At 52.6% G+C, this 15114-nt stretch overlaps 1 protein-coding gene across 6 annotated transcripts in view; it reads left to right on the top strand.

Annotated features, from left to right (window-relative positions):
• Positions 1–15114, top strand: part of PEMT (phosphatidylethanolamine N-methyltransferase) — a 44753-nt gene that overhangs the window by 21708 nt on the left and 7931 nt on the right. For all 6 annotated transcript variants that reach the window (XM_069810401.1, XM_069810403.1, XM_069810404.1 and 3 more), the window contains 2 exons: positions 3001–3116; positions 11235–11380. In XM_069810401.1, the coding sequence (XP_069666502.1) occupies positions 3001–3116; positions 11235–11380 (262 nt within the window). The remainder of the gene's footprint in view (positions 1–3000; positions 3117–11234; positions 11381–15114) is intronic.

Below are 15114 nucleotides of genomic sequence, written 5' to 3'. Positions count from 1 at the left end.
AACATGGGACCCAAGAGCACTCCCTGGCTTTGCAGCCACATCCGCTCGTTGATTTATTTCAATAACGAGCATTGGGGGAAACATTAAAAAATTACTTACAGCCCTCACCAAGTATCCTAAAGTGAAAGCAGAGGGCTGGGAGCTTTGGAAAAGGAGCCTTGAATTTTTCTATTGCTTTGACCCTTGGGTAAGTCAGGAAACTTTGTATTAACTCCGTTTCCAAACTTGGAGGTTGGAAGAAAAATAAAAATGCATCCTTCTCTCCCTCACCGGGACACACAGCCATGGCCGTGGGGCTTTTCCTCCCCGACGCCGTGCTCGCCTGCGGGCAGCACGGTGCTGGCTTTGGCTGGGAGGGCAAACAGCACACTGGGAACGGCTGCAGCCCTCCCCAGGAGGCCACTGGTCTCAGCCCTGCCGTGTCCCGCACACGGCCACGGAGGATGCTAAAAGCGTTTTGCATCCGTCATGCAGTAAATAATAACACATCAGCTCATGATTTTATAAAGCCATTAAGCCAGCTGCGTAGCCATGGGTCGAACGAGAGCTAATATTAGCTAGAAATTACTAAAATTAGAAAATTAGAACTGAGCCAGAACTAATTAGTTGTTCAAGGAATAGAACCAGAACCGGAACAAATTAATTGTTGCTGAAATATCGCCGCGGGGCCTGGCGGGCACCGCCGCTTCCAGCCCCACGCAGGCTCCCGCTCTGCTTTGCTCGGGATGACTCCCGCGTGGGCTCAGAAAAAGAGCCCGGGGTCCCATCTGAAGGCTGTGACAGCTAAATAAAAGTTGGCGTCTCGGTCCCAGCCGGGGAGTCGGCAGCGACGTGATGCAGCGTGAGTTGGGCTGTTGCTGGGAGCGATCCCAACGCAGTCGAGCCAGCTGGTGCCCCAAAGGGCTCGGAAACGCGTCCCCTCGCCCCGCTGCGCTCTGTCGTTGCCCAGATATGCTTTTCTAAAGGCAAGGGTAATTACGAGGCCGCCTTGACGGCTCCCAGAGGCACGCGGGCTCTCCCCTCTGATCCCGGCGACGCTGCCTTCTCTTTCAGCTTCAGCTCTGCCGCCGACTGAGAGGCTTTTGCGAAGCTCTCGAAGCGAACCAGGAGCTGCCATCCATGCAAACGCCGGCAGAATAATTTCCAGGGAATTAGGAAGTCGGTACAGATAACTGGCACGTGGCTGCATTTTTCCATCTGTGATTCAGTCACCTGTACGGTCACTTCTTTTTACTTTCCAAAGGTGGTAACTCACCCTATATTTCTTTTTCCACTCTCTCAGCATTCAAACAGCGGCTCCCATTTTAGCAGCAGCGTGACGCACGGTATTTTAAATTCAATTTAGAATACAAACTATTTATACCAGCCAGAAAAAGGCAGTGAAGCAGCTCTCTCTGTCATGAGTGGATTTGTAATTTCAGAGCAATCATTGCATAACTAATTGAATCAGCTCTCAGCATGTGAGATCAGTGCCCTGCTTATCAGAGGTTTTCATCGTTCTCCCCTCCCCAAGCCAGCAGTCCCCCTCCACCAGCAGCACTTTGTGCTTCTGCATTAGCCTGGGAAGAAAGCGGACCTGCAAAGCTGCCTTTCTCTGCTCAAATAGAGCCAATAAATTACCAAATACATTCAGAGTAGATGAATAGCTGGGTTGCAGGTGCCTCCCAAAAGCTGCCCAGGCTCCATGCGAGGGAGTGAAGTGCGTTTGAAGCTAATGAAGTGCCAGCCGTGTCTGAGAAGCAAATTGGCACCGAGATGTTCTGCTGACTCCCACCTCTCGCTTCATTGCCCAGGTGTGCCCTGCTTGGCTTGAATCGAGGGTCTGATCCAAACCCCAGGCGTGGCGCCTGGAAGTGGAGCCTAAAAAAAGGCAATAAATACAGCGACAGCTTTCTGAGGGGTACAGGAAAGGTAGAAAACAGAGTAGCTATAAGTATTTTCATCGGCTTGGGAATGAGGGTCCTGGATTTGGTGACTTGGGTGGGTGCAGTCCTGCAGATTTTGGGAGCAGCTCCAGCCACCGGCATTGCAGCAGCCTCACGGGTTGAGAGGGTGTTGAGGGCACCTCCTCAGCTGCGAGGTGTTTTGGGCAGGAGCCCATCAGCTTCTGCAGAACGTGGAGCTTAAAATTGCAGCCAGAGAAAAGCATGCTGTAAAGGATGCTGATGCCTCCCTGGAGATGCTGCCTGTGTAGGTGTGAGTCCTGGGCTGTCACTGACGTGCTGTACGGGTTGCATTGAGACAGCCGTGCAGGGATGGGTGAGGAGTGCAGGTGAGCCCTTAATGGCTACAATTGCTGAGTGCTAATGAAGGCCAGCTTGTTCAGCCTGTACAAGTGGAAGCAGTTCACTGGGCGAAGCTGGTAGATCTTGTCTGGGGGAGGAGTGCTTGCAAACTTTTCTGGAAGTGAGCAGGGAGGGGGTTGTTCCTCTCAGGTGTAATCCCTACAGCTGGATATAGGAGATGATGGAGCCCAGAAAATGAGAGCTGGGTGTCCTTGTGATCCATCCCTTACTTGGGGATCTGTTTTCCTTCCAGGAGAGCAATACCAGGTTCTGTGGCAGGAGCCTGTTGGCTTTGGAGACCTGGGGACAGCCTTAGCAATGCTCTCAGCCTCGTTGGACACATGTTGTCCAGCCACATATTCCCCAAAACTGATGTGTAGGGGTTTGGGGTTTTTTGTTTGTTTTTTTTAACATGAGCCTGTGCCTCGGTGCTGCTGGCTGGCCTGGAATGCAAGGACATATGCAATGCAAGCACTAGCAATGCACGGGCAATGCAAGCACTAGTAGGGGCTGGCATGGGTAGGAGAAAGAGCTTTCATCCCCAGGCTTGTTTTAAGCTATGTCTCATCAGTGGCCTCTGCTTGCTTCTTGCGCAAAGCCACGCAGACGGTGTGCATCCCCCGGCGTGGGGCCGAGGCCGTGGGATTCACGCTCCTGGGGCAGCACGTGCCCAGGCACCTCCAACCACCCGCTTTCTTTTCTGTTGTCTCTTCAGGTAGCCAGATGGGAGCACAAAACGCGAGCGCTCAGCCGAGTCTTCGGCTCTCCACATGCTGCCTGCTACTGCCTGGGCGCTGTTATCCTGATGCTTAACTGTGTGCGGAGCCATTGGTAAGGAGCTAACCCTACTGCTATGTGTTGATGCAAAGAAATGCCCCTACAGGGCAGGGGGGATGAGGGATACTTGCTCTGCAGCGCTGGATCCAGCCCCAGCGTATTGCTTTTACGTGGTTGGATACCTTCAGCCAGCAGCAGATTTATTCCAGGATTTGTAGTAAAGACAAAGGATGCAGCAGTGTGGCCAAAACCATCAGTGTCAACAGCCGTTGAGTGTCGCAGGCTTCCTTGCTCTGCTCTCCGGGGGCAGTTTCCCCTGCCCTGAGAGCAGCCCAGGTGACAGGAGGGCTGTTTGCACAGGATGGATCATATGTAACAGCAGAATTTTTTAATTTTCTCGTAGAAATCATAAAAAATTTAAAACTGCCTTTAAGAAGCCACAGTTTCCTGTGTAAAAGAGCAGGATTATCTGTGCAGTTAGCAAGCAGTCTCTTTAAACTCTTATCTGCGATCTCTTTAAATACCACCTGTGCTAGCTAATAGTATTGTATGACTGGTACACCGTACACCATGGGAATATGTCCTTTGACGTTCTGAGTGCAGCAGAGAGGTTTACTGCAGAAGATTTCCTCAATGCCAGCAATTTATCTGTGATCTGGTAGGCTTTATCTTCAGCGCTGTTAGGAGAGACAGACTCTCTTACTAAATTCCCAGATTCAATTATGCCAGGGTCAGAGCTAATGGGTTGTTTAGTACTTTAGGTAATTTCCCAGGTGCAGAGATCTCAGGTTGGAGTTTGCACATGTATTTAAGAGCTTTGCCTTCCTGGAAGTGACACCAAGACCTGCCCTTGCCCTTCTGCATTTGTCCCAGCTACTGCTTATTGCAGAAACTGTAAGAAAGCTTGCAATGAATGGGGCTGTAATTGAATGCAGGCAATGCAGAGGGAATGTGTGTGTTCTGCTGATGTCTTAGTGTCACAGTGGGCTTGGATTTCGCTGGGGAATGTCTCGGCAGTCTCTTGTACAGATGACATAGTCACTTGTTGTCTGGGAAGCAATGCAAAGCCTTGTGCCTGCTTTTAATTAAAAACACAGCTGATGGAGAGACAGTCTCTGTTCCCAGTGGTCCTGCTGGCTCCTGGGTCAGCAAGGATCTCTGGGTCACAGTGAGGCACTGATGGGGAACTGCTGGAAGAGCCAAAGAGACCTCATCTGTCCCAGCACTACATCACATTTTCCCCCTACAGACCCCTCAGCGTCCTACCAGGGCTGGCATTGCTGGCTGTCTTGGCTCTGCTCTATGTCGTGAGTTTGTGAGTGCTGTGGGGCTCATTGGGGGTGGCTCTGCCTGTGCAGCCCATGAGTTGGGTCCTGAAGGAAACAGCAAGGTCAATACAGGGGGCTGGAAAAGCCTCATTTGGACCTTGGTTTTGGAGGAGAGGCTCTAGAAGATGGGGCAGCTCAGCCCCAGCAGAACACGGAGGAGATGCCAGCCCACCACGATGGGCCAAGGCCATTTCAGATGATTGGAGCGTGAAGTTTATTTTGCCTAGGTGTTCCAACATGGTTGGGTATTCCCTTACCTTTCCTTGGCACTGAATTTGGCCCGAGTGATGGCTAGCAGGTTTTGGAGGCTGTTCAAGCAAGGCAAGCCCTTTAGTGTGGGAGTGATGAGATGGTTTCAAGGTGGACATCAGAGCAGCAACTAGTGGAATTGCCCTGAAATGCACCTCGGAGACTCCCTGCCTCCATTCCCAGCATAGTGAGCCCTCCACAGCTGCCCAAGGTTTATTCCTCAAGCCTGGAGAGGTTGTGCTGTTTGGGAAGGATTCATCCTGCCCCTTGCCCTTGCATGAAGGTATCAGCCAGCTCCAAACTGGGGTTCGGCTGGCCAGAGGGGGTTCACAGGTCATACGACACAGGCACTGTCATCTCTCTGGCCAGTGATGGCAGGAGGGACGCTCTGGCTGTTTCGCTTTTCCCTTTGTTTTATTTTCCGAGGGCACTGATGAAAGCAGGTTTTCCACTCCTCAGTCCCATGGAGGCAATCCAGCCGGCAAAGCGCAGGCTGTGCCTTGCGCTTCGGCTGCGCATGGTGGTCAGGGTTGCTTGCGCAGAGCGTGCTGGCTGCTGATAGCAAGCGAAAAGGCAGCCTCAGGGGGTCCTTCCACCCCCAGTGCTGCAATCCAGCCTTTAAAACTCCTCTCTGCGTGCTTTGGGGACTTTTTATGTTGGTGGGGGCTGCCAGGGAGCTATTGAGGAGCCCACGGGATGTCTCTTTTGTTTTTAAAAACCTGCTTCCTTTTTTCAGCTGAATTTTTGAAAGGCTCCAAGCTGGAGGCGGAGGAGGGGAGGGCAGAGCAGACAGAAACTTTGCGAGTGGGTTGGCATTGCAGCTAAAAGCACCCGGGCGCTGGGCTGTGCGGTTGCTTCGTCGCCCACCCCACGCAGGGGTCTCTGCTGTGGTCCTGTGCCCACTTCAGCACCGTGATGCTCTCATGCAAGCTTTGCTCGGAAGGGATAGCTTGGGTGTAAGAAGAGGAATGTCTTGTGCTCAATTAAGCAATTAGGTGCTTCCCAGCTCTGAGCTTCATTATCAGCCTTGGCTTGCTTCTGAGAAGCAATCCAGAATGACCTGTGACCAGGGGGTGACCTGCTTAGTCAACTGCACAAGAGAAGCATGCTTAATTGCTTTGGTGCAATGATTATTTTCATTACAGCCATGTTCTTTCTGCAAGAAACAGGGAACTTCCATCACTGAGGCTCTTATCTGTGAAAACAATTCCTGAACTTTTGAACTACCTACGCTGCATGTGCTACCCCAGCGGTTTATGACTGTTATCTGTGTGACACGGGACGTGACAACCTTCCCTGTCCTCCAGACTTACATCCAGTGTCACTCTCTCCTGCCTTACCACGTTGTTGATATCTTTCCCTGCATCAGCTCTACAATCAGCCGCTGGCACTGCCTTTGAGCCCTCCTGCGCTCCCTTTTGCGCACCCTGGCAAACTCCCCTCGAGGCAGGTGTGTGCAAGTGGTTTTGTACTCAGGGAGCTTATGAACTTCCCACCTTGAGGGTCTTGGGGTGTTCGCCTGAGCTGTAAAGGCAAGACCCACGTGCACACCCTGAATGGGGGGGGTTGCAGATGCGAGGGTCTTGGGGTGCCTGGGGCCATGAGTGAGCCCCGCAGAAGCTAAGCGAGAGCAGTACCTTTGGCAATGTGCTCGGTGGGTACCGCGCTGCCGGCTGACATGAAGTCCTTCGTTGATGCCACCCGCTGGGTATTGTCTCCTGCATGGACGGGCTTCTCGCTTGAAGCTGATGCTTCCGAGAAAATTAATCCACCCTGGGACGGGGTTTTGCACAGGGAAGGGGTTGTTTGTCATTGCCAGGTAGTGCCTCTCAGCTTTATGGTCAATGCTGTTTAATTTTGTAAGCTAGTACCATGAACGAGCATGGTGTAAACGGTATCGATTGGAGAGCCACATGGCCTTTTGTGCAGAAGCGACCAAGTCTGATGATGGGAATCGAGTGTGGCCTGAAGGAGCCGATGTCCCCTCTGAGCCACGCTGCCAGCAATCTCTGATAGGTGTCTGGGAAAAGCCCCAGGTGGCCAACAGCACCTCCTGCCCCCACCAGTGCAGCTGCCGGGCATCCAGATGAGGAAACCGGGCAGCTGAGATGTGAGGCGGGGGGAGAAGCTGCCACAGCCCCCAGCTGACCTAAATAACATGCGCACCGGCGCTGGCAGGAAAGCAAAGTCATTATTGGCAAAAGAAGCTGTGAAGATGATGACTGGGCTAACAATTGCCAGTGGTATCGGCAGGACGATTTTAGTGTTGTTGGAGTTGCTGTTTTCAAATGAACAAGATCTTTTGTTGCAGTGTGTGCTGCTGGGCACCACCGGATGGTTTTACCCCCGTTGCCTCCTTTTGCCGAGAGGAACAAAACCTCAGGCGTGGGGGACAGACCGACGTCCCGCATGGTAAGCACGGCACCTTGGAGCGGCAGCTGCTGCCTCCGAAACCCTGGCCGCCTGCACCACCGCTGCTTCCTCACTGCCTGCCGTCCCTGGCCCAGTTCTGCCCCAATTGCATTTGCCAGCCCCAGTTTCCAGGCTAATTTTTGGGATCAGGCAAAGGGAGCACTGCTGGGCTGCTCCCAGCAGCGACCCAGTTTGCTGGACGACGTCTTTGCCCTCCTTTGCAGGGAAAGGATTACAAAATATGCTTGCTTTGGGCCACTGAGAGAGGCTTAGAGACCTAAAAAGCTCAGCTTCTCTCTCAGTACGGTATTTCCAGGTTTGTTTCATGCTCCACGTGGCCTTTGGGGATGTATTTTGGGCTGTGGGTTTGATAAGTTTTCTGGTCTTGCAGTTTCTGTTGTCTGGTTGAATAAATCGGTGTCCGTTTGTGCAAACCTGGCTGCATGTCCTCTCCGTGTCTCAGCGAGAGGACCTGCAGCTGATTTCTTTCACTCCCGCTTTCTTCCAGTGAGCCCACTGGTGTGATGTCATCCCCATGCTTCAGTTCCTTTTTTGAGTGTTTTTCCAGTTCAGGTGGTTTTACGTGGTAAGCTTAAAAAAGGGTAGATTCAGACTAGATACAAGGAAGAAATTCTTTTACCATGAGGCTGGTGAAACACTGGCGCAGGTTGCCCAGAGAGGTGGGAGATGCCCCATCTCTGGGATGGTCAGGTTGGTCGAGGCTCGGAGCAACCTGATCTAGTTGAAGATGTCCCTGCTCATGGCAGAGGGGTTGGACTAGATGACCTTTAAAGGTCCCTTCCAACCCAAACCAGTCTATGATCCCCACAAAGCAGCAGCAACAGCTGAGTGTCTGAGCAAGCGCATCTCTGTTTTGGGATGGGTGGGCGGAACAACACCCGCTGCCTTGGTTTCCCCATGCAAAACCTGCGGCACGCTCTGGCAGTTGTGCAGCCCCGCTGCAGCCACTGCGGCTGCTCCCACCCTGCCAGGAATTGGCCAAATCTGCCAATTCGGCCAGAGCAGAGCTGATGGATTTGGGTTTTTCCCTGCTGGGGTGGAGAATGGGTTCCTCTGGTATCATGCTTCACACTGGCAAGCGTGGGGAGATGTCAAGGGAAGCCCCGTTTTCCCAATTTCCATTTGCCAAAGCTGGGGGCACCTTCCAGCCCCCCCCTCCCCACTGATGACAGGCATCCTCGTGATAGCAGCTGGATATGTGATTAAAGTAGGTTGCAGTCCACCCACCCCTCCCCTGTGCTGGTAACAGGGATGCTCCTCACCATGGCAATCGCTCTGCTCTGCCCATAAAGCATTTCCAGGTACTGGGACAAAGCATGGCTTTAATTGGTGTCCTCTTGGGTACCGAGCTGGGCCGCTGCCTTGTCGTGCAGCCAGAAATAAATGCTGTAACAAACGTGACTCAGAGGCACATGGTGAAAGGGACTGCTTTCATGACAGATTGGCTGCATGACTGGCTCCCCTAGCAGGGGGGGACGGCCAACACCTTGTCCTCCCCCTGCCAGGGAGGGTGAAATGCGGCGTGGTGAGGCTCCTCTGCCACCGAGGAGCAGTCGCGGATGCCAGAATAATTGACGACTCCGTGCTGCTTGTCATGGCCCAGCATCATAAATGCTTAAAAGGTTTATTTACCAATTCTGAAAACTCCTGTGTGCATCATGTTTAATGCAAATAGAGAGTGTGTTTAGGAAGATATAAAACATTACTAGAGGGAAAGGCAGTCCATTATCTCCGTGCAAACACCTCCCTCTCTAGCTGTAAGCCAAACAGCAGGGGACCGAGCAAGACATGCTGATGAGGATAACTAATGCAGGCCTATCCGACCATGAAAAGGAAGGATGGGATCATCTGGAGCAGGGGAGACGGCTTTGCCAAAACAAACCACATCACGTGCTGGTTGCAAAACCTCCAAGGTTGATTTGCAGTCAGCCAGTTCACGCTCTTGAAGCCACCTTTGTTATTCTCGTGCTCCAAGGCCAAGTCAGGTCACTAGCATAGGATAGAAGAGCCTCAAGGATGTAAGATAGCACGAATCCAGCTCATCCGGAGTGAGAAGCAGCCTCCGAGTGCTGTGCTCTAGCTGTACCTTTTGCTGCTCTGCCATCTCTTTGCTGGGAGCTGGGATCCAGGCAGCGGCCGGCTCAGTGTTGCTCTCCCAGACCTGCTTCCCCAGGGATCAGCAGCAGTGGGTTTTGATTGCTGTGAGATTCCTTCCCGGTGCTAATGCCCTGCGGAGAGGTCCTGGCCAGCTGCGGAATCAACCCCCCAATGCTGTGAAAAGGCATTAGCATCTTCCTCTGTGGGAGCAAATTGCTCCAGAGCATCCCCGGGGATGTCATGTTGTGATTTGAGAGCACGGCCAGACGAGGGTTGCTCAAGGCACGTCCTTGCAGGGGGATTGCTTTCTTCCCAATCCCAGGCAGCGCTGGCAGCAGGGATGTGGATTTGGGCTTCCTCATAGGGGAGACTTGTGTCATTTAAAAATAAATACCAGGGAAACTGTGCAAAAGGTTGTGCAGCTGCTGCTGCTTCGTGTTGCAGCCAGATTCGTGTGTTCCAATCAGTAATGATTTTAAGCTAAACCACCATCAGCCTGGTGAGTGCAGGGAGGTGTGCTGGGTGCTGGAGGAGGACCAGCCCCGGGGACGTTACATCGCCCAGGGCCACGCTGTCATTCCTCTGCCTGCGCTCTGCTCCCTGGAAAAGGGAATTTCCCTGTAATTTCCAGTGTGGCAGAGCAGAGCATAAATCACCAAGATGCTGTGTTCTTGCTCGCTCCCAAGCACGTTACTTTTATTCTGTGTTTTGTTTCCTTGCTCCAGTCCAAAACGAAGATTGAATGGCTTGCTCTGGGGTCCTAAAAACTCCCCAACAATAGAAAACCTAGTAGGAACGAGCTCCAGGGAAAACAAAAAATATCATCCAGGTCCCTAAACCATGAGGTTTAAAATATCATCCTGGACTTTGCTTGGTGCCTGTAACTTGCCATCTGGTCTTTGAGCCTTCTAAAGGTGCGTTTCCAGCTGCTTGTCCATCAGGCGGGACTGTCCCTCTCAGCTTTCATTTGGGCAACAGAGAAAATCCAGGAATTTGCAGGGTTTGGGGAAGCTGGACAGCAGGGAAAAAAAACTGTCCCAAGCCCTACAGGTAACGTCATGGAAGCATTTTCCAGCCGAGGAGCCTGGGAGAGCGGGCAGGAGCAGCTCTCTTGGCCCAGCCCTGGCAGGCAGCGGTGGCAGGAGGCACGGGAGAGCTGTTATTCCACTTGAATTTCAGCCTCCAGGGTGCTCATTAAAAAAAGACTCAAAGTTTCCTACCTCATGTGTCAGCAACATGTGGAGAAACACTGTGTATGGCTCTGCGGGTCTGTTATCTCCTCTTGCTATTCTTAATGGGCATCTTTTTTTAATCACGGTGTTGTCTCCTTTGTAGTTGTATGTTTGTATCAGAGCTACGTGAGATGCTGAGCCTGCCAGGCCCTGCTCCGGGCAAAGTTCAGGGGGCTGAGGGGAGGGTTCACAATTATTCCACTTCACAAATGAGTGTTTGGAAGGTCAGACCTGAAATGCCTGAACAAGCCTGGAGCTGAGAAGCTGCGTTCGCACTTGAAAATGCATGTCTCTAGTATTTTCCTTTCGCCATTCCAATCCTCCCCCTGACTGTCAGGCGTCAGCCATGAATCACTCCTGGGCACGTGGCTAACACATGAATGCTGCAAAATATTTTGATGGAGAGAAACGGGGGTGGAGCATGAGATAGATAACCCAGCCGATTGTTCCCAACCCTTCAAGTCCTGTGCTGAGGCACCGCAGCCTCCAGCATTTGCAAGGGCATCTTTCCCAGAGCTCCCGGTCACGATAAAACCTGGACTTTGGCAAGCGAGGCAAAGCTTTTGATATTACAGTTCAGTGGGGTTGGTATTTCCACAAGTGAGTAAGGGTTACAAGTAGAAATAGCTGCCCCGGGTCAAACCCTGGCTGCTCACAAGACTTTGGCTCCTTGCTTCTCCTGTTGGGAAGTTGAGTAGATCCAGGTGGAAAAAGGGACCTGGTGAAGGGTCCTCAGCAGCATCCTATTCCAAAGCTCCGCATCTCCCAGGGAGAGGTGAGTGGTGTTAGTAATGAGTCGCTGCTTTTAACAGCCCTTGTTTTCTCTCTGACAGCTTCACCGAAGCCATGAAGAGCCAGCCGAAGCTGGAGGGCTTGGACTGCCACTGGGCCTATTACTTAGGCTTGGCCGTCTTGGCTGTAGGGACCTTGTTTGTCATCTCCAGCTTCTTAGCACTGGGATTCACCGGGACGTTCCTAGGTAAGCACTGAAAATTCAACAGCTTAACCAGAAAGTGCATTTAATCCTTGCAGGGGTCTTTTGCTAGGGCAGAGTCCAGTAAGAATTTCCTCGTCCTTGCCTTCAGGGCTGTTAGATTTGGTCTTTATGATGCCAAAGCATGATCTAGCCATGCTGTTACCTCTCATGGAGAAGATGGTGCAGTGGTTTATACGATGAGTCCCATCACCTTCCGTGTCAAGCCTGAAATTATGGAAAGCAGCTGATCCTCTGACCATCCAAATGCCCTCCAGAAAAGGGACCCCAAGTGCAGACCCCGCAAGCACATCGGCAGCAGCACAGCGGGTACAAGCTGTCCGGCAGCCTTGCTCTGAGCCCCCACACGCTCGACACATGCGCCGAGGCAGGATCTCGTTTGCTCTTCCCTCTGCAATAAACCTGATGTTCGTTGACAGATTCTTTTATCTGCCGCTTTATGGCAGAAGCATTTTCCACTGTGCCTGCTTTCCCATTTAGAGAGTAATTCTATTAGCGTTGTTGACTTTAAAAAAATGCCAGTATGTGTGGAATTCATAAAAATAAAATAGAGACAGGAACAATAAATATCTAAGGAAAGGGGCAGCTCCCGCTGGCTGAAATAATCACAGCCCCAGCTTTGACACTGCATTTAGGCTGTGCTTTTGCAAGTGCTTTACAAACCAAATTCAATTAGTTCCTGCAGCGTCGCCAGGAAGAAGAGAGGGAGGTAATAAGCCTTCCTGGTTTCAAGTGGAGTTGTAACGAAATGTGTTGAGTTGGCCAAGATCCTGCCGCCAGAAATAGAGCTCAGCACTCCTGAACACGTGCCCTCACACTTCTGTGCAGTCCCGCTCCTCGCCCTGTGTTACACCCCTGTCCCCCAGCTACCGGGCACTGGCATCCTCCAGAATCGCCTGCAGCCCCCAGGAGCGATGCGGTGCCTGCGGAGACATGTCCGGAGAGGCTGGGCATAGGAGAACCCACCAGCAAGAGCTGCTCGAATGCTCCTAAAGTTCAGCCAGGTCTGGGGTTGTTTACGTAAAGCCTGATTCATCCAACCAGGAGATCCACTGGACTTGAACGGCTGGAGGAAAGCAAACAAGTGAGTCAGGCTCAGTGTTAAGTGGTGAGAGTGGCCCTGTCCCACTCCGCTCTGCACGGTGGGAGGCTCCGGTATCCCCCCGGGCAGGGACGAGGCAGGGGTTAGTGGCCCGTATCGGGCACTTTTGCTCCATCCTCTCGGCCAGCGGAGGCTCTCCCTGCCACCGGCAGCACACCAGGTTGAGTCTGCATGGCTCCGAGTCTTGCATGACACAGCAGGGAGCGAGGCCAGTTCTCTCTGCTAGCTGGGGCATGACGGGCACTGGGGCAGAGCTGAGTCAGGGTGGGGAGATGCCAAGACCACGTGCTGGTGCAGCCGGCTGGCTCAGGACCTCTGTGCCACAGAGGCATGGCCCAGCTCGAGCCCTGCAGAGCATCCATCCTGGGACTGAGCATGACTTCTCAGCTCCATGCAACCCCCCAAGTCAGCAAACTCTTAATGGAGAATGCTGTTCAGCATGGTTTCTTACCCAGCTTTGGGGAAGACGAGGGGTCTGCTGGTTTCCGAGGATCTCATGTGGGATGGTCTCTTGCTCAGGACTCAGTTGGGACTGGTAATTCCAACGTCCTCCTGCACGCAGGGTTTCAGTGATGTGCTGGTGCTGCGGGAGGAGCAGGCTCCCCCAGCAGCAAAAGCACTTCTGACTCCAGGTTAGCAAAGGGCTGCTTTGGCAAGAAGGGGGTTATAGGATCATCCAGCTTCTTCTCACAGTCAATATCTGAGCTCGAGAGAAGTTTTGAGAGAGCCTCTGACACCCAAGCACTTCAAGAACTGATTAGCACAGCATTTGACCCTTCCTTTTTGGGTTTTCCTATGGCAATGAGGGCTAAAACATGCAGGGCACAGAGACTGCACTGGGGCTGCCTGTTAGATTCCTCTTTAACAGGACATTTAAGCTTTGGAGCGGCTGCAGAGCACTTTGTCTCTTACGTGTGGGCTAAACGGTGCAGCGGGAGCAGCGGGAGTCACCCTTCTGCAAGAAGCCTTTCGGTGCTACCCCGTCTCCCGCACACCAGCACCGACCCCAGCCTCTGTTTGCAGTGGCTGGATGTGGCCCTTCGCCCCAGCAGCCTTCTCTGCAGAGCAATCCTCCTGGCACCCCGTCTCCGCACCATGCCCTCGCAGGGATTCGGGCATCAGTTCAGCGCCGTCTGCCTCGCCGTTTGCCCTATTTCCTGACAAATGTAGTAACGAGGGCTTGGCTTCCCAGAGGCCGCGGGCACCGAGAGGCGGCTCTGCCTGTCTGAGCCCATCTGTCTCGCACCCGGCCGCAGTTCCTTCCAGCGCTGACCAAGATTTCAAGTAAATCTGACTTGATCGAAGTCTGTCACTGGGCTATGGTGAAGCCGGTGGCTCTCCGGAGCAAAGCGGAGGTGGTGCTTCAGCCCAGGTTGGGCTCCAGGGACCGTGGGGGTCCCTGCGGAGTGCATCAACCGGCTTTTTGCTGCTGCGATCCAAAGTGTCTACCCTGTGCAGCGAGATGGTTACACTGACCTCCAGCAAAAAAATAACCCAAATTAGATCCCAAAGTCCCTCAGCCTGACAAGGAGCGGATTCCTGTTTTGAGAGCTTAATGGAGGCACTGGAGATGCTCAGGCTGATGGTGTGCGAACTGATGCACGGTCCTTTCCCTTAGCACCTGCCTGAATATAAAAATATCGTAGGTCCTCTCTGGTGGTCACGTTCATTTAACTGTGTGGGTTTGGAGGCAGGGTTTACATCGGAAAAGCTTGTGTCCTGGGAGAGCTGCCTGCTCCCCCCAGCTGCTGTGTGCTTTTGCTTGCAGGAAGCCTGCCTGGAGGGTCCCACGGCCCCACCGGTGCTGGGCTCAGATAAGCCCCTGCCAGCCCCACGGACCCAGGGCTTTGTGCGAACCTCCCTGATGCCAGCACCGTTTGGGCAGCGAGGTGTTCAGCCCAAAGGCGAAGGCGAGCAGGGTATAATGAAGCATTTTGACACATAAGAAAGCACAGAAATGGGCTGTGGCAGGGGGTGATGTGTTCTTTCTACCAGAACAATCTCAGAGATGCATTGCCAAGTAACTGTGACAACATATAGTATGAATACCAGGCAATTATCTCACTTAGTGGCCTATAGTTAAAGCCCAAAAGCATTGTCTAATTGGGCAGGCGCTGTTTATCCTTAGAAATAAATGTTTTTGCACCATGTGAGGTCAAAGAAATTACACTACGATCCAGCTAATAATAATAACAACCTTGAATAGTTTGCACTCCTGTAATGCCTTTTATCTGGATTTCCAAGCACTTTCTCACCATACATTAATCCTCACCACCCTCCACGCTATAAGAAAGACAGATATTATGATCGGTGCACAATAGCACCGGGAGGGACAGAGGAGACTTGCCCAAGGTCAGGGAACAGGCTGGCAGCAAAGCTGGGAACGTGACCCGGGTCAGTGGCAGCTCCCTGGGCTGATGACCGGCACTGCTTCTCGCTGATTGATGCTGCGTCTTATGCGGCAGACATGGAGCAAAATCCTTGCTGGGCTTTGTGGTCTCGCTGGTAAGACCAACAGAAGTCAGAGATCTGTATCCTGGCCCTTTCTCCCCCCAAAATGCCATTCACAAACTGCACAACATCTCCTTGCTTGTCATTTCTTTGCCAGGCTCCTTTC

The sequence above is a fragment of the Haliaeetus albicilla genome, chromosome 22, assembly GCF_947461875.1.
Source record: "Haliaeetus albicilla chromosome 22, bHalAlb1.1, whole genome shotgun sequence".
In the NCBI taxonomy this organism is placed as follows: Eukaryota; Metazoa; Chordata; class Aves; order Accipitriformes; family Accipitridae; genus Haliaeetus; species Haliaeetus albicilla.
Note: the sequence above shows the minus strand (reverse complement) of the source record. Positions and strands in the feature narration are given on the sequence as shown.